We start from the raw sequence: 22130 nt of genomic DNA on the forward strand, positions 1-22130 counted from the left end.
CCACAATGCAGGTTGCCCAAACGGCAAAGACTCAACGTGAGATTCCAAAAGTATTTTAGATGCATCATCATTCAGCCCATCTCTTTTCATCATGGACACATTTCATGCAGCCTTTAATTAGCTGCATCTTTTCAAGGCAACTTGTAAGAGCCCGAGGAGGTTGGCCTTGAAATGAAGCACGAATAGATGATGATAGAGGACGAGGAGGAGGACGAGGAGGAGGAGAGTGAGAGTGAGAGGAGGGGGTGAAGAGGGAGCTTGTTTCAGTGTGCAGTAATCGCTCATCCAGGAGCCGCTCCACTCAGGGATATTTGGATTTCCTCAGTCTGGATGCTGTAGCTCGGGTCGGACTCTCTCTCTTCTCTCAGACTTCCTTGTGTGTGTCTCAGCGGCTGTGTGTGAGGATCGCTGCATGTCTGGTATCCAGACATGGGCCCCTATGTTCGCTCTGGGATTACTCTCTGCCTGGTCTTCACCTTGGCTCAGGTGATCACCGTCACCTGCCAAGAAGATACCAAGAACGGTGAGTGACAGCCACCTCCTCCTAAATTAGTTTTCCTCAATGACATGTGTAAGTTACTGACAGGATGAATCAAACAAAAAGGTCATGAAATTGCATTTGTGCTGACAGTAAACATTGTTTCCATGCAAATATAAGAAGTGTAAGGTCAAAAAATCATTTTTGGTCTAACTTGTCAACGAATATATATTTCCTCCTGCTTTGCTGTCTTCAGTGATTCATGATCGTCTGACCGAGCCCTGTGAAAACATTTACCTCTGTTTTTCTAATGCAAGTGACAGTACTGTTTGTCTTTCCCATGATGCTCTTGGTTTATTTTTCAGAGTTAAGGAAGTGGGATGGGAAGTTGAAGTCTTAAACATAGGGCTGCTCTGCCTCCCAGAAACCGGACCACACTGGCCCGGTGGTTCAGAAACGGAACACCCAAAACCCAACCAGAATGTCTTTTAATACCCTAATCAGACACCTTGTTCCTGTTAAACCACTTATTGATGATTAAGATGAAAAGATATTGTTAACCTTTCAGGAATTCATTAGAAATGGAGAAAGTGAAAGAGATCTCTTTGGCGAAGTGGCATCAAAGTGAGGCTGAATCGGCTTTACACTGCCAGGCAAATAAACTCCTTTAAACAATTATAAATCTAGAATAAAATGTCCCAGTGGATGTTGATCCTAGGTCCGAAATATCTCCCCCCTACAGGCTGCAGCACTGGGCTATTTCAGTGCGAGGAGGAGGAGGAGGAGGAGGAGGAGGAGGAGGAGGAGGAGGAGGAGGCTGAATGGTGGGGTTCTCTGCACCACAGCTATAATGATGTGGCCTTGCAGATGGGATGGACAAAAGCAGGCCACTCATTTTGGTCAGACTCCGAGCCAGAGGCAGACAGGACACACCCAGAGTGAGAGGATGCTGGATCTGAAATATGCCTCGCTCACTTCCATCCAAGTTCACCTCCGCTGAAGCTGAGAAAGTTGAAAGTAATTGTACATCTGCAGTTTATGCTTCAAAGATAAGCTCTTTTGGGGTCTTTCAGAGCAGTTCCATCTAAGGACTGACAGGTGGACAAAACCTGATTTAGGGTGATCCACTGCAAACGTTTAGTTGTTGTGTTTAATTACAGTTACAGGCTGTTATCAGGCCCCTTTTGTACTTGCTAGCTGTTTCCTTTCTTTATAGGCTGCTGGCTTTATATTGACAGGACACACATGAATGATCTACCTATTCAGCTCTCTGAAGTCAAGTAGCATCTGGAAACTCGAATTAGAATAAGGCTAACCAAAGCCTACTATCCTAGTGTTTGAAGCAGGGAGTACTGCAATACCTATATATATAGAACAATTACAATATAACCATTTAACATACCATGAAGTTTGAAAAAAGTATAATATTATGTATGATGGTATGAGAGAGGATCCAGGTCCATAATATGATAGCCATATTATATATGTTTAAAATATGATTTTTGTTGCCGCTGAAATCATTACATGTAACATGTATACTGTATAACCGGTTTAACATAATAGTTAATTAAGCAATGTTTTATTTGAATACTTCTAGAAAGAGAAATGTTTTCCAACATTTCAGAGGAATAGGAAAAAAGCTTTTTTGTCCTGTATACACCATGGGAATGGGAGTGACATTAATACTGATTCCTCTTCAGCACGATACACATTTAAGGAATTTAGAAACCAAGTGTAGCTGTATTCAGATGCTCTGGTTGTGTTACAGACAGGTTTAGCAGCTGTTGTTGTTGTTGTTGTTTTGAGAAAATAGTTAAACAGTCTGAGATTTATGATACTGGCATGTTAAAACGTCTACTGAGTATTTAACATTTGCTGTTCTTGGCCCAGTGGGTGTGAACGTGTGTGTGTGTGTGTGTGTGTGTGTGTGTGTGTGTGTGTGTGTGTGTGTGTGTGTGTGTGTGTGTGTGTGTGTGTGTGTGTGTGTGTGTGTGTGTGTGTGTGTGTGTGTGTGTGTGTGTGTGTGTGTGTGTGTGTGTGTGTGTGTGTGTGTGTGTGTGGTTCACTGGTTTCAATGTACATTTGAAGACTTCAGTTGTTAGATTGAATTGGCTATCCATCGGGCACTAACTGCAGTGTACACCTAAGGCAGTGGTTCTCCATTTTCTGGCTAAAACATTTAGAGATGTTTTATATTGAAGCAACAACGTGTGTGACAGTTTTTATTCTTGATTTAAACATGGTTGGTTTAGACAGGAGCGTCACTGTCTTCCCTTGGTTGAAAACTCTTAAAGACACAAACAATTAAGACCCAAAAAATACTGGTATTAATCTTGTGACCCTTTTACTTCATTCCGTGAACCCTTGAGGAGTCCCAACCCCAGCTTTGGAGCCACTGGCTTAAGGTGCCGTTTATGTGGACTGAATACGGTTTAATAATAAACCTGAGTTGAGGAGGCAAACCACTATGTCAGAGAGTTTCCTCTTAGGGAAGAAACCAACACTTAGTCATCATAATTGCTCTCATGCTGTATAGCCACTATAATCACTTTTATATGGCTTAAAAACATATATTTCGCTCACTTTTACAAACTCTTTCTAAAGCATCAGCAGAAATGTTATATTTTATTGCAAAGCTCAATTAAATGAACGCCTTTCTTTTGCACAAGGACTTTTTCGTTGAAGCCCTCTGTAGACTCAAACCCCCAACTCATCAACTTTGTAGCTGCTGTCTGGTGCATGCTGCTCTGCAGGAGGGTCCTCCGGGTGTGGCACCGCTCTGCTCTCCCAAATAGTGAAAGCCACAAGTTCTACCCAAACCCAACGTATAATACAGCCGCTGTGGTTTCCCTGAAATAACTCCAGCTTTTGAAAAGCTGCGTCTCTCGCGGGGAGAGGCTCCACCACATAATTAGTACTTAGGACGTCCCTAAACTGGCAGGATTAAAATATGCTCACTGAGCTCGTAGCAGGTGGCCATATTCCCTTTTTCCCCTCTTCTTTTAACTTTTGACTTTAAAAAAGAAACAGCTGCACAGAAGAGGGATCAGGATTTTGGCCCATAACCAGCAATGTACACAAACTGTCCAAAAATACATTTAATTATAAACCCCTTTCTGTGCGTTTTTCTGGATGTGTTGGAAAAATGATAGTGACAAGAAAAGTGAATTTTAAGTTTGAGTTATTGATTGATATAGATTTTTTTTGTAGAAAATTCCTTAAACACTTTGGAAGTGTGTTGATCAGCTGAAACTGGTGCCATTTCATTTATGTTTTAGAACTTGTTTGACATTTTCCTTTTTTTCTATATAATTGTATTCCTACAATTAACAATTAAACAATTAAAGTCACATTTCACGACCTACCTTACCTTGCCTGCACACATCTATAGGTCTCATCTTGTTTTGTGTTTACAGTTGAAAACATTGCTGTTGGTGCAAAGATGATTACATACTTGCATACGGACACATTTACAGCCAGGAGCTGTCACATCCCACCACAGTCTAGTCAAAGTGGCAATCAGCGGCAATTTGCCCAAAAGTGTCTGTTATCTATTTTTAGTTTCCACACAAATTCATAAACTGTATTCCTTCCCCTGATGTCAAAGTTCATATTTAAAAAGGTTTGACTAATTTACTTCATATCAAAACTATTTATTATTAGGGTGTACGTGAGAAATGAAAACATCCTTTTTGAGACAGTTGCACGTGATTGATTTGCAATTGACTTGTTGCTTGGGTAAAAAATCTTTCTTTAGAAAGTAGAACTCTGCATGCCTATAAACTGACTGCTATAATCAGTGGAATTTCCCTTTGAGGTTAGATGGGCATAATTATGTTTGAACGTTATATACTGTAGTTAATTGGACTACAGTGTAGTTGATGTCTCTTTCTATGCCTGTGTCATGAATCAATCAATGCATGTGATCAGATTGTTATTGCGTTGCTTAGTAATGAGTGCAACCTGCTGGACAAGGGTGGAAAGTACAGTTACTGTGGTTTGTGGTAACGCAATGATTTCTTGGTCGGTTTGCACGGATGAATTGTTGTTCTTTAAGATTGTTGCGATTCATTTTACAATGGGAAACAATACAAGACCGTCAAAGACGAGATTAAGGTTGGCTTCATTGGGAACACTTTGCTAGCATGTGCCCAACTGCTATGTTTCCGTCAAGAGCACCCTATTTTTGTAATGTATCATTTTTAGCAATATTGGTATAGACCAGGGGTCTGCAACCTTTTTGACCAAAAGAGCCATTTTGCTCCTTTTTCCAAAACATTTTTTTGTCTGGAGCCGCAAAACATATTTCATAGTTTTTATATCAGACAAAAACTACAGTTTTTTTGCATTTATTAGGTTATTTATTACATGATATAAAACTGTTAACCTCTAATAAGAAACAAAGAACTCTTATAAGGAGAATTAAAAATAATACACAGGCCTACTTTAAAATAAATTAAACACAGCACTTGGGGAGTCCTCTGCACATTTGAAGGGAAAACAAATATTATTAAAATGGGCCCACTTTGAAATAAATAAAACATATAGCTGCCTGCACCCTAAAAATAGTTACGGGTAGGTAAGAATGGAGAAACCAGCTCGAGTGCGCTAGAATTTGAAAGTACACAACCGGAAAAAATATGCCTCTTCCTTCAGACTTTCTTACAGAGTCCCTCCTCCAACACACACGAACGCGCACATGACCAATGAGGGCACAAGATAAGTTTGTGGACAGATGGAAGGCTGACAGGCAGGTAGGCCAACCAGTTATTTTAGCCGGGCCGAGGCAGATGATTGGTCGTGCTTTTTACAGCGCTACGGCTTCCACAGATTAATTTTTGTATGTATTTATTGTCAAAGCATTTAATATATTCATTGCTATCGGGACGTTAAGAGCATTCCATGGAATATAACAAAAAGTGTTTTCTGAAATAAATTACATACCCCATTGAATTATGACTGAAGATCGTCAGCTGTCTTCCTCTCCCTTGTTGTTCCTCGATACGTAACTTTTAGGCTGCACCACCGTTGACAACTTCTCTCTACATATCAACCATACCGGTAAACCAGCATCGTTTGCTGTGAAAGCAGATAACTCTGTCCACGCAGAATTAAACCCTGTGTTCCTCCGGTACTTTTCTTTGATTTATCCATAGTTCGCTCATCGAGCCGGGGGTCAGGTTATTCGCCTCCAAGAAAAGGCGCTCGCGCGGGACCGTAGCAGGATGTGACGCATATTTTAGTTGACCTAATTAAAACCGTTTTGTTTTTTATTTATGTGTCACAGTATCACCTCAAAATACAAGATACGAAACATTTTCAACCATGCAACAATATATAAATAGTCCTACAAATACTTTTATTTTATTTCCTTCTTATTTTTGTCTAAACTCAAGGGAGCCAGAGCAGAGGGCTTAAAGGGCCGCAAGCGGCCCGTGGGCCGTGGGTTGCCGACCCCTGGTATAGACCTTGCTTTAGTCCAAGTTCCCTCCTATAGGGAACATTTCTACTCAACACCTTCACTTTCCTTTCAGTTGGTGCAACACATCATTTGGGGGTTTTGACAATCACAAAGATCATTTTCTTTTAAAAGAGTGTAGCTTTCATTTCAAGTATCATCACAATGTCGCCGACGTAATTCTAAACTGCAGTGATGGAATGAGAGCATAAAAAAGAAGTTTGCAAACTACAATTACAGAGAACTGCATTGGCAGTTACCACTTAAAATAATCACATTTGAATTGCTTAAAGAAATAGTTATGACTATATATAGTCTTTTATCTGCAAACCTCAATAAAATGAATCCCTTTTTACCAAGAAGACCAATATTTCTTTTACGCAATTGAAATGGTAAAAATATAATTTTTAAAGAAAAACTATTACAAATATATACTGCCCTTTATTATTTGCAACTCTTTTGTCCCCATCCGGATCCTGTGGAAACGATCACTCGATCTGATTGGTCAGTGTTCAGACTGCAGTTACACGTTCAATCAGCAGCGGCGCGTGCGGTGGAGATAAACTTTTATTTAATCTCCTCATCTTTTAAGTGTGGACAGAAAGTGAAAATATGTGACATTTATTTATCAGTTTTTGTTGAAGTGTGTTCTTTGGAACAGGCTGTATTAGTTTGGAGAGGTTCAGCTCCATTACAGCTCAGACGAGCTCATTAGCAGCCAAGTGGAAACACCTGGCAGTTCAAATGTCCCGCCTCGTGGCATTGTAGTTCACATACTTATAAAAACAATGTTCTTTTCTTCTGAACTTTACCTGACGTATAAAGATACTTTCTGCATCTTTTACTTAAAGTAACAGTACAAATACTACATTGTAGACATACTCTGTTATAAGTAAAAGTCCTGCATTCAAAATTGTACTCAAGTAAAAGTACACAAGTATTAGCATCGAAATAACTTCAAGTACAAAAAGTAAAAGTACTTATTTTCCAGTATGGCCCATATCAGATTGACACATATAACATTTTAGTTTTATAGTTATTAATAATGCAATAATGTCAATGTTCACTCGGTTAAGGTGGGGATTATTGAAATGGCTTGTTCTTCTGCTGGGTAGTTTAAGCTAATAGTGATTCATTCGGTGATTTAGACGCCATCTACATGCAAACGCAAACAAAATGCAAACGAACCGAATTCGATATCAAAAAAGTATTCCGTTCACACGAGACCGCTCGTGTGAGACTCTATAGTACATATGCCGGGCCTGTAAGTGGCGCTGTACTTCTGCCACAAAATACACCAAAAGCAGCAAAGAAGACCCCCAAGCATGGTTGCCATGGTTGCTTGGTTGCCCTTCTGTTTATTCTCCGCGGTAGATTTAGCAACATGTAGTTCATGTGGTTCTCCATGTCCACTTGTTGCTGATGGTTGTGGTAGAGGAGCTGTAGATTTTGCACTAACATCTGTAGCATGGTCAGTAGCAGTAGCAGTAGCTACTGACAGTAGCTACTGACCATGCTACAGCAGTGAGCAGCAGAGGTGGGGAGAGGTGGGGCTATGGCTTCATCGTTATCAGGAAATTATCGTATAGGACGAACACACTGAGCCGTTTGGCCCCCCCAGAGCGGTCCGTTTGCAGATCTATCCACCTTGGGACCCGTTATCGTTTGCGGGGTCCGTTTCCGCGTTTCCGGTACGGCCTCGTGTGAACGAACGGGCTATACGAATAAGAAAAGTAGCGGATACAACCGTTTGCGTTCTCGTGTAAACAGCACCTTATATTACGTATATTAAATCCATACTTGCAAAGTAGCTAATTTTGTTAAATGAATGTAGCGTAGTAAAAAGTAAAAATATGTAGTAAAGTAAGAGTTTAAAGTAGCTCACAATTGTACTTGAGTAAATGTAGTTACATTCCACCACTGCTCTAGACAGTTGGTGTTATCAACAGACTGTGCCATGCTGCAGGCCTCCACATGTAGCCTGTGTCTTGTGGTCCAGTTCAGGGCAAGGTGACACTGGTTGTTCCTTCACCACAAGCTCCAAAAGTCAAGCTGAGAAAACCAGTTTTCCTCTCACTACTGGTTTGAGCAATTACAAAGCCACAGGAATCCTGAGTGTTTCTGCTTTAAACCTCGGGAGGAGTCTGGATGAGCTCCACTGAAGCAGGCGTTTAGACAGAGCTCAAATAGCCCAGCTATTACTGGGACTTTAAATATATAATCAGTGGTGAGAAGCACATTTACTCAGGTACTGTACGTAAGTCGAATCTTGAGGTACTTGTACTTGAGTATTTTCATTGTATGCTACATTTGACTTTTACTCCACTATATTTAGAGTTAAATATTGTATTCTTACTCCGCTACATTAACAAAGTGACTATGCTGATATGGATTAATGATATAAAACATTATGATCAGCACCTGAATCAGACTTTAGTTACACCTGGAGTCAATTCACAAGCTAACCAGAATATTTCCACCTTCACCAGCTTTGAGAACACTTTAATGATCAATCATTCTAAAACATATTACATATATTATTCTGAAACGGACCAATCTGCACAACGACTACTTTAGGTACTTTCACTATATTTTGATGATAATACTTGTCTACTTTTACTTGAGTAACATTTTGAATGCAGGACTTTTACTGAAACACAGTATTCCTACACTCTGGTACTCTACAGTACAATATCTGAGTCTCTTCCACCTCTGTATATAATAGTGATGAAAGAGCAAGAAGAGTTTATCTTTGGGAGTTTCAAATAGATTGTTCTTGTTTAGGAAATGTGCACACAAGATTAAACATCATAATGATGTGCACAATGTGAACAGGAATCATCTGCCATACTTATTGCTGGTCTCATGAAGATTCCTGCAAAGCAAATGTGAAGGTGAAGAAATGAAGCCCACAGCAGCCATGTTGGATCTGTGTGTGTGAAACTGCTAATGTGTGTGTGTGTGTGTGTGTGTGTGTGTGTGTGTGTGTGTGTGTGTGTGTGTGTGTGTGTGTGTGTGTGTGTGTGTGTGTGTGTGTGTGTGTGTGTTGAGTGATGTACTGCGTGTGTGTGTGTGTGTGTGTGTGTGTGTGTGTGTGTGTGTGTGTGTGTGTGTGTGTGTGTGTGAGTTGGCCGTGTGTGAAGAGCTGAATCACTGTCTTAGTGAGCGAGTCCTTTGAGCTCCACTGCAGCACCACATCCTTCTATCGTGGACAATACAAGTGCTCATACATATTTAAAACCATTTTGATATAGATGTGGGTCGGCATGTTCCATAAATCCCATGTGTACTGGGTGTATTCACGTGGAATTGTATGTGGGTTTTAAAAATGGAAAATAACATGTTCTCAAATGATCTGAGTAAGAGTTGATCTTCTGTTTCTTTTTACTGTGAAATGAGGATGAATCACCAAAGGCGCGTTCACACTGCGGTACTTTTCCCACAAAGGTTCATGCGAACTTAGTTCATGCGAACTCTTTAGTTCTCATGAACTAACTACAGATCGCGTTCACACCAGAAAAAGTCCCTGGGGGTGGATTAGGCAAATGAAGCCGCTGACGTCACTTCTTCTTCTTCTGCTTTGGGTTTACTGGCACGCCGCAAACCACTTCACGGCGTATACTGCCGCCCAAAGTCCCCGGCCGGAAGTCCCCGGAGTTGGGGACTGGCTTCAGTAGAAGCTGCTGGGACTTCCGAGTAACGGAGCGTCCACACTACAGCTTCAAAAAAAGCTTGGAGCTGGGCGTGTCTGGAGCTTGGGGATTTTATTCAAGCAACGCGGCCAACAACCAATCACATGAATCTCCCGCCCCCGACATACAAAGCAAAAACCCCCGGGGATTTTATGGGAGCAATATATATATAAACTCCCCAAACAGGCGAAAACCTACCAGTTTCACCCACTGTCTCTGCCACCTCCCTCCATGCCTGGTTCCTCCGGTCATACAAAACCGGGTGATTTGCTACGGCGATAGTTAGTTTCTCCTCCGACTTTTTTTGAAATATAGAAATGAACAGCGGGATATCCCTCCCAGCTTAGACGCGGTTTGATTGGCTACGGCTTGAGCTGTCAGATTTTCAGAAACGGGATTTGATTGGCTGGCGCTGGCTACTCCGGCGTCTCCGGCCGGCGGAGACGGACCGCTCTGCTACCCACAATTCAGTTCGGCGAAAAAGCGAGGCAACGTGACGTCACCCATTCAAAGTGAATGGGCAGATTGGAGTTGTCGACGCTGTCGACGCTGTAGTGTGGACGGGCCGTTAATCGCCAGAACGCCGACACCTCCTCATCTCCACCGCTCCCATGTTTTATTTTGTGTTGCCATAAGTTAGTCTCTCTGCGTTTCTGCGCTGGGCTAATGCTAATGCTAATAATGCTAATGCGAGGATAATAAAATGGCGGCTTCACAACTTTTTGGGAGTTTTACGGGGCGTGGTTTGCAATCCGCCCAGCCAATCAGGAATATAGCTCTTTCCTCACAAAAGAGCCGCTCGAAAGTCCCTGCTCTCTAGCAGGGACTTTCGAGGGGGTAAAAAGGTTCGCATTAACTACTTTTAGTACCGGCTCTTTTTGGTGTGAACGCGATCATGAACTAAGTTCGCATGAACCTTTGTGGGAAAAGTACCGCAGTGTGAACGCGCCTAATGACATCTTCTTATTGGGGGATTCATTGCTTGTCTTTCAGCTTGCCATCACTTCTCAGCCAAAAGTCCACCAATGTCTTCATGATTAAAAGTTGCATTTGTTTCTTACATTCCTTGATTTAGGTCTTGGTGATTAAATAACAAAGATGATACAAGTTTAGTGTATTTTGCACACATTTGTAAGTTCTGAAATCAGGCTAAACCCATTGTTCATTTAAAAGACTTGCTTGTTATCTGCTGTCACTTCAGTCCGAACATGGACTCATTTAGAACCTTTGGCTGGACATTTCAACCAATGTGTCAACCATGGTTTCTTCACAGATGCTCATAAAAGTGATACCCACAATGCTTCAATCGCATAACAATGGCACCGAACTCACAACAAGCTAAGCTAGCAATACATCTGAAGTTTAGAGTAGTGCGTCTAATCCTTCAAAGCCCTCACGCAGTCACATGAGACAAGTTTAGTGATGGGTAGTGTGTGATTGTACCTTTGGGTTTTGCTGAAGAGGAAGGAAAAAGTCCACTGCATACATGTCACTGATGGCAGTCGCTGTTGTTTTCACAAAGATTCCTGTACAGAGGATGGCAGAGTCTACTCCAACAATCAGATCTGGAACTCAGACCCGTGTCTTGTGTGCATGTGAAATGAGGTCTGTGTTTTGTGAGGAGCTGGTGTGTGAGGAGGATCGAGGTGACTGTGACGCCACAGAGACCCCTGAGGGCGAGTGCTCGGCCTCAGCACACACTGGAACTGGTCAACTGCACAGCTGCCTGCCAAACCACGTTCTGCTGATGCATCCTGGTTGCTCTCTTCAGCAGCCTCCCAGCCTGAAGCATTGCTCTTCAGGCTCCATCCTGAATTATGCTTTTTTTAATCTACAACTCTGTTTTGGAGTTTCCCTTTGACTGTAATGCAATTTGCAAAAGGTATACACTGACTTGTTGACCGATAAGATCCCTTCTCAACCTACGTCTGTGCAGCATAGGCATCCAGAGCATAATCGCTGCACAAAATGAAGTTGAGCAAGGAACTTATTTACCAAATAAGGTGTATTCCTCTGGGAAATGATCACCTCCTTCGCCATGTTGTTCACATGTTGTTTTACTTTAAATCCACTTTTGATCATTTGTATTGTCACACGTTTTGGTCTTTGTGCTTTAAATAAGACTTTAAGTATTTGGATACAATTTAATAAAATAAATGTACGTATCTTTAACTTACTGAGATTAGTGGTGTGCAACAGGACTGTCCCTTTTTGCTATCAAAATAATTTGGAGTTTGATAGTCACGCAAAAATGAACACATAGGGGCTTTAAAAAACTATGTTTACCCTTTCAAAATGGTTGGCATGAAAGTAAGCATGCTATGGTGTGCTGGTACAATTTAAGATTGATAGAAAACAGTTCAACATATTGTAAATGAAGCTCCAATACTTTTTTGTTAAGAATAAGATGAAGAAATATCCATTTGAACGTCTGTATGCTCAATATGAAGCAACAGCCGGCAGGAGGTCACCTGAGCTCCTGCAGCCTTCCTGGTGACTTCATATGTATCATACAAACGAGTACACTTCTTAACTCTTGGAAAGAAAGCAAGAAAGAGTCAAATGTTGAACTTCTTTTGAATGTCTCGAAGGTGCATTGGTCAGTTTTACACCATCCCAGCAGACACTTAATGTATGTTTTTGATTCCTAAAGATACCTGCACAGAAAATGGAAAAGTCTACGCCCACAATGACATGTGGAACCCGGAGCCGTGTCGGATCTGTGTGTGCGACATGGGGACCGCTGTGTGTGAAGCCGTGGTGTGTGAGGACCTCAGCGACTGTCAGAAAGCTATGACCGTCGAGGGCGAGTGTTGCCCCGTGTGTGTGCCTGCAACGTCGGCATCGTCTCCAAGTGCGGACCCCTCAACAGGTAAACAGAATCTCCTGTCATGATAATGAGGGATTAGTCAGTGCTTCCTTCCCAAATCATCTGTTTTCTCTTCAGTTGCAGATGAGAAGGAAGGAGATAGCTGCACGTTCGAAGAGGACGTCTACAGGCACAACGAGATCTGGAAACCAGCGCCATGTCGCGTGTGTGTTTGTGACAACGGGGTGGGCATCTGCGACGAGGTGCAGTGTGAGCTGCTCACCAACTGTGAGAAGGTGGTCACGCCTGAGGGGGAGTGCTGCCCCCTGTGTGAAAACTTCGCCAGTGCCGGCCGGAGGATAGGTGAGCTGAGGCAGAAACAGTTTGGTCTTAGTTTTGCATAAGTTGGTGCATAACATAAACAGTGTGGAAGTATAAAGACAATAATCAGGGCATTTACAATAAGATATACAATACATAATAATATCTGTTTTATAATGTTGTGCAATGTGCAAATGATTCTCCTTACAAGGGATGTACAAGTTCAGTTTATTATAACTAGCCTTACACATTTTTTGTGTAATGCTCATAAAGGTCAGGAAAAACCAGATTCTAACGGGGTGTGAAATAACTCTTAAAATATTGATTTAATCTTTTATTCAAAATAATGATTGCAGTAGTTAAATGAGTCAACTGCATAAATAATTGAGACTGTTAAGATTAGGTTGAAATGTACATTCAATTAACTTTCTCTTTGTATGTTCCGTCCCTAGAACTGATGGGCTACAAGGTAAGTCATCATTCATTCTAAAAATGATTAATGCAAATATATTAAAATAGATATTGCAGTTCAGAAGATGAAATGATGTTAATGATTTCTTTATAGGGACAAAAAGGAGAACCTGGTGATATCCCATATGTGAGTCACTGCATGCAATTTGAAAAAGTTCCTCATGAAGTGTTTTTTTATTACATATAAAAGCTTTTTTCAGATGAAATAAGGTTTTATTTGTGTGTGTTGCTCTTATCATTTTCTTATGTTTTTGTACTAACAGGTGGTAGGGCTTCCTGGACCTTCAGGACCCTCGGTGGGTTTTTCCTGCTTTTACTCTCCACTAAACCATACCGTTTATATAACTGTATAATATATGTATAATGTGTAGGGTTATATAAATGTATTGGAATTGATTGATATGATACAAAATTAGCCATACAGTCATTGCGACACTAGAGGGCACCAGAGTGTCATTATAGTGCTTATGATTGGACAAACTCAAGACGTTGGATGTTATAGGTCAACGACTCCATGAGGGTTTGTTTACCTGCTTTCTAGGAAGGCCAGAAAAAAGGAACACACTTATATATATATATACACTTTTCAGTCAATAGATGAATGGTAGTTATCAACACTGTAATGTTTACATTGTATGGCTTTTATGGTTTATAAATCATGTGTTAAATATGTGTATCTCTCTCTTGTGTTCAGGGTCCTCCAGGAAGTCAGGGACGAACTGGACCCAGAGGCTTTAAAGGCAGAAAAGTAAGTCTGAATGAACACCTGTATAGTGTACACCACTACAGTGCCTTTTCACATAGCTCCTTTTCCAATGCTTCTTTTTAAACAGACACATATCAGTCTGTAAATGTCCATGAATTACTGTGCAACAAAACAACACATCCTTCCCGTATGGCTGTCAGACGTTACGTTAAGAACTTCATTCATGATATTTCACCCTGCAGGGATTTGAAGGGCCGCAAGGATTTGATGGAGAGCCCGGTGTGCCAGGAAATCCAGGAGGGTCTGGACCCCCAGGCCAGACCTCCCACCCTGGGGTGAGTTTATTTCTCATTAACGAATGTGCCTGTTTCATAGAAAAAGAACAACTGTCTTCTACATTGGTTTACATGTGCTGTATGGTGTGATCATTGCTTTGATCATGTTGAATTTAAATCACTTTTGTGGGTGGAAAATACATCAAAGTCGTTTTCTAAACATTCTGCCTTTCTTTGTTCTCTGAAGGGCAACCTGTTGTCACAGATGGCTTCAGGTTTCGGAGAGAAGTCAAGTCACGCTGGGATGGTATCAGGATCCAGGGTGAGTGGTGCTCGGTTGTGAAGGAGATGTATTTTACACACTGTTACAAAGTATGCTATGATGTAGCATTTAAACCACAGTTAGTTAAAATGTTGCCATTTCAGGGAGAAGCCGGACCTCGAGGACCTTCTGGGATGCCTGGACACCTAGTACGTTCTGGCTTCTTGGCGCTTATATGACATTTTCTATGTTATTATAATAATAAGAAATGATGTAGGAACATTTGAAGTGACTTGTATCACCTCCTCTGTTCAGGGCCCAACTGGAGGTCAGGGAATGCCAGGAGATGGTGGAGATCCAGGACCGATGGTAGGGCCATTATCTACATGATACCTTCTATTTGATGCTCATATGCACAGTGTCTACGAGGAGCCATTTGAAACGTGTTTCTGACCAGATAGATCTAAATCAACTTATGTGTGTGTTCACAGGGTGAGCTGGGTCAGCGAGGACAAGACGGGCCTCTGGGAAAATCTGGACCTGATGTGAGTGGAACCTACACGCATCCTCTTGTAAATCAAGAATATACTGTTCGTATTAGTCCGTCTTTTAAGAACTATTTCCGGTTTTTTTAGGGTGAAAGTGGACCTTCAGGTGCTACAGGAGAACCAGGATATCCAGGATCCGTGGTAACCCAATCTCCCTCAATTCTGACTAAATGCATGCATTATAATATCTGTGTGTGTGTGTGTGTGTGTGTGTGTGTGTGTGTGTGTGTGTGTGGGTGTGTGTGTGTGTGTGTGTGTGTGTGTGTGTGTGTGTGTGTGTGTGTGTGTGTGTGTGTGTGTGTGTGTGTGTGTGTGTGTGTGTGTGTGTGTGTGTGTGTGTGTTACCTTTTTGTTTCAACGCAGGGTGGAAGAGGGTTCCCAGGACTTCCAGGTCACCCAGGACTGAAAGGGCTGAAGGTAAGGTCCACAGGCCGTGTCTCTTTTACCTCCCTCATCACCGAGCCATGAGGGTTCACTTTTCATGGTCCTTTGACCTGCTTACTGTATATGTCAGAAACATCCAGAACTCATGACATTCCTGCGACTTCAAACGTCTCCAACAGGGACACCTCGGTCTTCTTGGGTCAAAAGGCGAGACTGGTGCGGTTGGAACAAAGGTGTGAATCTCATATTTTGATCCTATCTAATATTCTGGTTCTCAAGGTGGACTATTACAAAAATGAAGAACATGTTACATTTACACTACTGGTTTGAAAACATCTTTTATAATATCAAATAAAAACCTGCACATTTCAAACCTTCTTATATCTGTTTCTTTGTGTTTCGCAGGGTAAATCTGGCACTCCTGGTGGAATGGGTGCTCCAGGCCCGCAGGTAGGCAACACATACGACAACTCGTCAGCAGAGCATTGAATACAGAGTGAGGTGTAAGTCAACCAGATGCTGAGCCACTGTTCTGTTTCAGGGACCAGCAGGCCTGCAGGGAGAGAGAGGCCGGGCCGGGCCGTCTGGACCTCTGGTAAGAAAAGCACAGCATCTGGATTTTTGGGGGAAATTAGCAAACATTGGTTTTGCAAGGTTGAGACATTTTCTTTCTCTTTTAGGGAAAACGTGGTGCCGCCGGCCATGTTGGCAAACCTGGTCCTCTGGTAAGCAGTTATATCTACGGTATACATGTTTTGTAAAGCCTAATATTTGTGTAACAAAGTTATTGGCGCTGTCTCTGCCAGAAGAAAAAAGTTCTTTCCAAATCTCCCGCACTGAAGCAACTTTAATGCTTTGTTAGTTCTTTGGACCAAATAAAGCAAGATAATGCGAAGACTGAACAAACCTGTTTTGAATATTTAATAACATGTTCTATTAATACAGGGTCCACTGGGTATCGTTGGTGTTCTAGGATTTCCCGGAAATCCAGGAATGAAGGTAAGATTGTCAAATATTGTCTTTTATGATTTGAAAAGTTTTCTATTGGATAAATCCATTTGTATTTGAAATAGTTTTTGGCTTGTTGGAAAATATTAAACCGTTAAGTAGATATTGGCAAAATTGGACTCACTGTTATATATTACAAAAACACATTTACCATAAATTCTGTTCAAAGGATCCGCTGATATGCGGCTGCTGCACTTGACAGTATAAGAAGTACAGAATGAGTGTTCTGTTTTATCACGCTAAACCTCAATCGGGCGAAAATCTGAGCTCTTCATTTCAAAAAGACCTTTGAATTTCATTTAAATAGTTCATCAATTTGATCTGAATCTGTCTATTGCTGCAGGGCGAAGCCGGGCCGACGGGCGTCAGGGGAACCTCGGGGCAGCAGGGTCCCAGAGGGGAATCCGGCCACGTCGGACCTACCGGGCCTTCAGGAGAACAGGTGTGTAACTGAGCTTTAACCAAATGACCAAGATAATATCTCATTCACACATTTTATCAAGACGATTTAGAAAACATAGTATAAGAATAATTGTCTTTATAAATGTAAGTAATCAACTGGAGAAGTGTCATGGTGATATCTACAAGTCAAAGAATAACAACCCGTGTTTCTCCCCTTAAAACCCGAATGATGAGGTCATTCATTCTGAGTTCTTGTTTTAACAGGGTGCCGCAGGAACTAATGGAGGTGAAGGTAGCCGCGGCCAAGCAGTAAGTGCACAAGTTCTAGAGGGGCCATTTTAAACACTAGATACCAACTTTAGCCAATGAGGGCAGTCTGTGAATCTGCTGTTTCTTCATTAAATCTGTATCTGATCCTTCTCCCCCTCAGGGTCTGGGAGGTGTGCAGGGTCCACCAGGGCTGAATGGGCAGCCTGGCCCCCCCGGCCCCCAGGGAACTACAGGAGCAGAAGGACCAAAGGGCCAATTGGTATCTTGCAAGCCTTCTTCTCTATCCATGTCCATGTCTGTTTGTAACTTTGTAGCTTCAAGTAAACACACCGGGAGTCTGAATGTTTTTTGATCCTCTTTTAAAGGGCGAAGGTGGACTTCCGGGATTCAAAGGAGACTATGGAGCCAAGGGAGAAAGGGTAACCTGAAAGACACTATACCGACCTTAAAAAAAAGAGCATAACAGTTGATGGTACTGACTTATTATTGATTTTCTGGGTTAGGGTTACCATGGTATTCCAGGTCCAATCGGCCCGATGGGAGATGAAGGAAAGCGCGGATCCCGAGGTGATGCTGGAGGCCTCGGGCCTATCGGACCTACAGGAGAAGCAGTGAGTTAACCTTTACTTTATTTAGAGATCTTTTATTTAAGATCAAGTTTCATGATCTCAAGGTGTGAAATATATTTGAAGGTTCAATCTTGAAACAATTTGTTCTAGGGAACTCCAGGAAGTCGAGGTTTCCCAGGGTCAGATGGTTTACCTGGCCAAAAGGTGAGTTTTATTTTAGATCAAAATGGCCGGATTTACTTCTACTATTTAATAACCGTGAATTTGAACCAAACAGGGAGCAACGGGCGAGAGAGGACTGCCAGGGTCGCTCGGAGCCAAAGGTTCAGACGGAGATGTCGGACGTAATGGAGAGCCAGGCTTAACAGGAGCTCGGGTAAAGCAGAAATATTTAGTTATTGTATAGATATTTGTCCAGACTAGCAGTCGGAGCACTTTCTGTTTGCTGGCCTTGAGTAGTTTAACTTTTCACCTTGCTACAGTGAAGAGGAAGCGACTGCTCGGTGTCTCGGTCTCAAATGGGTTTTCTTCTTATGTTTTTGTCCCCTAAAATGTATATTTCGAAAATAGATCTTAAACCGCAAAATAAATGTACATAAAATGTAATAATAAATCCCAGGAACCCTGTTCTCTGTCTAGATATGACTGTGCATTTATAGAAAATGTATTCCTGAGAATAAAATGCTGTTTTTTAGGTTCATCTGTAACTGTGTGTCTGATTTCACAGGGTCTGACAGGACTTATTGGCGCCCAGGGTTCAGAGGGGAAACAAGGACCAATGGTACGCAAGTGTTTTTACTTTAATCATATTAAAGATTCACTACAAACCGAACCAATGACCAAAACTATGCCAAGTACTAAAATGTCTTTTGTTTTCCCCAGGGCTTAGCAGGAGATGATGGTAAACCGGGCCCAACTGGTTCTGTTGGAAACCGAGGTGGATCTGGACCAATGGGCCTGCCCGGACCCAAAGGCTTTGCTGTCAGTGTTGGTTGATGCTCCCCTTTAATATACTGTATGTAATCCGATATGTTGATGAGACGGTTTCTGATTTCTGTTATTCCTGATTTTAGGGTGATGCTGGAAAGATTGGCGAGGCTGGCAGCGCCGGGGCTCCAGGTCAAAGGGCAAGTTACCTTCACTTCATATAATACCAGTTATATTAAATCAGAACAAATATACTAACTATCATCTTTCTTCCAGGGGGTGAATGGGAAAGACGGAGAGGAAGGCGCTGCTGGTCCAGCTGGCCCTGCTGTAAGCGTCTAACAACCCATCATCAGTGATTTGATGACATGAGGTTTTACTTATTTGACATCATACTTGCTTTTCTCCAGGGTGTCACAGGAACGAGAGGAGAGCATGGCTCACAGGGACTGCACGGTTTCCAGGTACACTGCATTCCCAAAAGATACATGTATTTTTGAGTTTGTAACAGTTTTTTATGACGCATCACATAATGATTTGATTGGGTGTTTTTTAGGGTTTGCCTGGAGGGCCAGGATCACCTGGAGAGTCTGGGAAGCCAGGCACTGAGGTGCGACAAAACTAAACAGCTTTTCAGTGCTAACTTTTCAAAAAATGTTCATTGACCCCTAAAATGATCTGATCAACATTGATGTGTCCTCTGTAAACATATATGGAGTTCTCCTTTCCGTATCACTCTAAACATTTCGTGTTTGTTCCAGGGTATGGCTGGAGAGGTTGGTGCTAGTGGACCTACAGGTGCAAGGGTAAGTCCATTTCTGCTCCCACTGATTACAGGTTGAGTCAAACAAGTGTTGCATACTGTAATCCCCTGTTTGCGCATGCAGGGAGAAAGAGGCTCTCCAGGAGAGAGAGGTGAAGTCGGGCCCAACGGGCTGAACGGACCCAAAGGAGGTCCAGGTGGACCGGGATCAGATGGGCCAAAGGTGAAAACCACGGACTGAAACTCTACATCTATATGTTCTGTGTTTGTGAATGGTGTTTTTAATAAGTGTCACATTTTAGGGTAGCATTGGTTCAAAGGGCGCTGTTGGAGAGGCAGGAGGACCGGGACTTCAGGGCATGCCCGGAGAGAGAGGCTTAAACGGACCTTCAGGCCCGAAGGGAGATGCAGTAAGTAGACTACTGAAGTGGAGTACACATATCTGCTTCTAATGTCACCATTTCTCTGAGTCTGAACAAGTTCGTGGTGGGGTGGTAAATGTTGTTTGGGAAATGTGGGACTAAGGAGAGGAAGCGTCTCCTAAAAGCATTTAGAATCTGAGGCACTGACGAGGCTCTCCTTACAGGGCTCTAATGGAGAGGCAGGACTGGAAGGTAAAGCCGGAGCTGACGGTGGACGGGTGAGTCGTCTCCGCACGATGTCAGGATGAAGATATTGAACCTGATGAAACTAAGAACATCAGACCATGCACCATCATCAGTTGAGTTATAGTTTGGGTAATGTATGTTTTCATTTGATCAAAAGGGGCTTCCTGGTCCTGTTGGACCTCCTGGTTCCGGCGGACCCAACGGAGAGAAGGTGAGCTCCGAATCCTACATTCTCGTATTATTTAAACTCAAACATTTCGTTGTGTTAAAAATAAACTACAAGATCCCAAAAGTTATTACAAAATATTGTTCATATTTTGTATGTTCTCCTTTATAACTCATAGTCTGTAGAGAACCGATTAGGAATCAAATCAAACTAGTAATTCAATTCCAGTTCTGTGAGCATCCATGCATCGGTTCTGTAATTCAAATGCCCATTTAAAGACAGGCTAATCCACACAGGTACGTGTGTGTGGCCTGAATATGAACTTAAAGATATCTCCTTAAAAGCTCCAATCTGTAAAACATATATTAAAGAAAAGTAAATGTAGGAAAATTATCCTCAGGTTTTAATAACTTGTTTTTTCTATTTCACTAAATGTATATTTCTTTAATGTCAGGGTGAAACCGGCCCCCCAGGACCCGGAGGGCGCAGAGGCACCAGAGGAATCCCTGTCAGTGGAACACTTTTTGATTAAATAATGAAACATTTCTTGAAAGGTGTGTTTTTTCTTCTTCTTGACAATATGTGTGTGTTGTTATACTAACAGGGTTCTACTGGTGATCATGGTCCAACTGGTGCTGTTGGCTTCCCCGGTACTTCCGTAAGTGGCCGCTAAAAGAGGGCAGTTTCCTCCAAAATATACCGATACAAAAAGAAACCCATAAAGATACATTTCCTGTTTCTGTCCCAGGGCGTTGATGGTCAGCCAGGGGTCAAAGGTGAGACAGGAGAGCCTGGTCTGAAGGGAGAGGGAGGCTCACCTGGACCACAGGGGATGGCTGGGAAATCTGGAGGACAGGTACACACATTTACCTGTGTAAATAAAATAGAAATAAAGATTGAACCACTCCCTTCACACTGCTACGCGTGTTTCAGGGACCTGTTGGTGTGACTGGACTGAAAGGTGGCCGAGGAACGCAAGGTCAAACTGTAAGTGAGCCTCTCCTTGTTTTCACCCATTCACAGCCTTCAGTGGAACAACACCTTCAAGTGTTTTCTTCCTGCAGGGCTCTTCTGGTTTTCCTGGACTGGCCGGAGGAATTGGAACAGCTGGCTCTGCTGTGAGTTAATAAGTGATAATGTTATAAACAATTATCACTTCAAATCAATATTTTTGTTAAATCATGCTGCAGTATTATAAATTACAGATGTAGAAAGAATAAATACATTCAAACTAAAAGCAAAGGGCCTTTAAATCCAAATGTGCATTGAGCAAAGAACACGTGTGTTTCAGGGTGCTGTCGGGGCAGACGGGCCTATAGGTGCTACAGGAAAGCAGGGTCCTTCTGGGATCATCGGGGATAACGGAGCTCAAGGACGTCAAGGGGAGAGGGGCACTACAGGGGCCCCCGGCAGCGCAGGAGAGAAGGGAGACTCCGGAGAGGACGGCCCTGGGGTGAGAGGATCTTTCAGCTCATAGTTCAGGCATAACAACATAACTGTACAGAAATAAATCCTGAGATGTTTCAACTGCTTGTCTGTTCTTATGATTATCTCTCAGGGGCCAGATGGGCCTCCAGGACCTGCTGGGGCCTCAGGACAGCGAGGCATTGTGGGTCAGCCCGGACTGAGAGGAGAGGCAGGCATGCTGGGACTCCCCGGTCCTGCTGTAAGTGTTGCTTCTGACAGAGTTTTACACAAATAAAGTATGTCTGGCTTTGAAATGTGTCCATGACATGTTCCAATTTGAGATTCGGTGGCTTTATTGTAATATGCAAGATAATGCAGTGTGAGTTGGTGTGAGTTAAAATGCAAGGAGTCTGGTGCGCTTGGTGTTTTTGATTCATTATTATGTTCTGCTCAGGGTCCACCTGGAAAAGCTGGAGCTTCTGGAGTTCAGGGCGGCAAGGGACCTTCAGGTGGAGTCGGTTTGCCAGGAGCCAACGGGGTGCGAGGAGAAGCTGGTCCCGAGGTTGGTCCATCCATCTGTCCTCTTTTTAAAGTTTCTCAATTTTA

At 42.5% G+C, this 22130-nt stretch overlaps 1 protein-coding gene across 1 annotated transcript in view; it reads left to right on the forward strand.

The window, feature by feature from the left end:
* Positions 1-306: 306 nt before the first annotated feature.
* col5a2b (collagen, type V, alpha 2b) overlaps positions 307-22130 on the forward strand; it is a 31378-nt gene continuing 9554 nt past the window's right edge. The window contains exons 1-45 of the mRNA XM_034101738.2: positions 307-523; positions 12282-12500; positions 12576-12800; positions 13211-13227; positions 13324-13356; positions 13493-13525; positions 13924-13977; positions 14178-14270; positions 14458-14532; positions 14637-14681; positions 14788-14841; positions 14964-15017; positions 15108-15161; positions 15384-15437; positions 15584-15637; positions 15810-15854; positions 15946-15999; positions 16085-16129; positions 16350-16403; positions 16756-16854; positions 17079-17123; positions 17245-17343; positions 17450-17503; positions 17588-17695; positions 17804-17857; positions 17931-18029; positions 18381-18434; positions 18536-18634; positions 18727-18780; positions 18857-18910; positions 18991-19044; positions 19137-19190; positions 19342-19386; positions 19468-19566; positions 19646-19753; positions 19930-19983; positions 20109-20162; positions 20572-20625; positions 20722-20775; positions 20866-20973; positions 21051-21104; positions 21182-21235; positions 21409-21570; positions 21676-21783; positions 21979-22086. Coding sequence (XP_033957629.1) covers positions 430-523; positions 12282-12500; positions 12576-12800; positions 13211-13227; positions 13324-13356; positions 13493-13525; positions 13924-13977; positions 14178-14270; positions 14458-14532; positions 14637-14681; positions 14788-14841; positions 14964-15017; positions 15108-15161; positions 15384-15437; positions 15584-15637; positions 15810-15854; positions 15946-15999; positions 16085-16129; positions 16350-16403; positions 16756-16854; positions 17079-17123; positions 17245-17343; positions 17450-17503; positions 17588-17695; positions 17804-17857; positions 17931-18029; positions 18381-18434; positions 18536-18634; positions 18727-18780; positions 18857-18910; positions 18991-19044; positions 19137-19190; positions 19342-19386; positions 19468-19566; positions 19646-19753; positions 19930-19983; positions 20109-20162; positions 20572-20625; positions 20722-20775; positions 20866-20973; positions 21051-21104; positions 21182-21235; positions 21409-21570; positions 21676-21783; positions 21979-22086 — 3345 coding nt within the window. The 5' untranslated portion in view covers positions 307-429. The remainder of the gene's footprint in view (positions 524-12281; positions 12501-12575; positions 12801-13210; positions 13228-13323; positions 13357-13492; positions 13526-13923; positions 13978-14177; positions 14271-14457; positions 14533-14636; positions 14682-14787; positions 14842-14963; positions 15018-15107; positions 15162-15383; positions 15438-15583; positions 15638-15809; positions 15855-15945; positions 16000-16084; positions 16130-16349; positions 16404-16755; positions 16855-17078; positions 17124-17244; positions 17344-17449; positions 17504-17587; positions 17696-17803; positions 17858-17930; positions 18030-18380; positions 18435-18535; positions 18635-18726; positions 18781-18856; positions 18911-18990; positions 19045-19136; positions 19191-19341; positions 19387-19467; positions 19567-19645; positions 19754-19929; positions 19984-20108; positions 20163-20571; positions 20626-20721; positions 20776-20865; positions 20974-21050; positions 21105-21181; positions 21236-21408; positions 21571-21675; positions 21784-21978; positions 22087-22130) is intronic.

This window comes from Pseudochaenichthys georgianus, chromosome 16, assembly GCF_902827115.2.
Source record: "Pseudochaenichthys georgianus chromosome 16, fPseGeo1.2, whole genome shotgun sequence".
NCBI lineage: Eukaryota > Metazoa > Chordata > Actinopteri > Perciformes > Channichthyidae > Pseudochaenichthys > Pseudochaenichthys georgianus.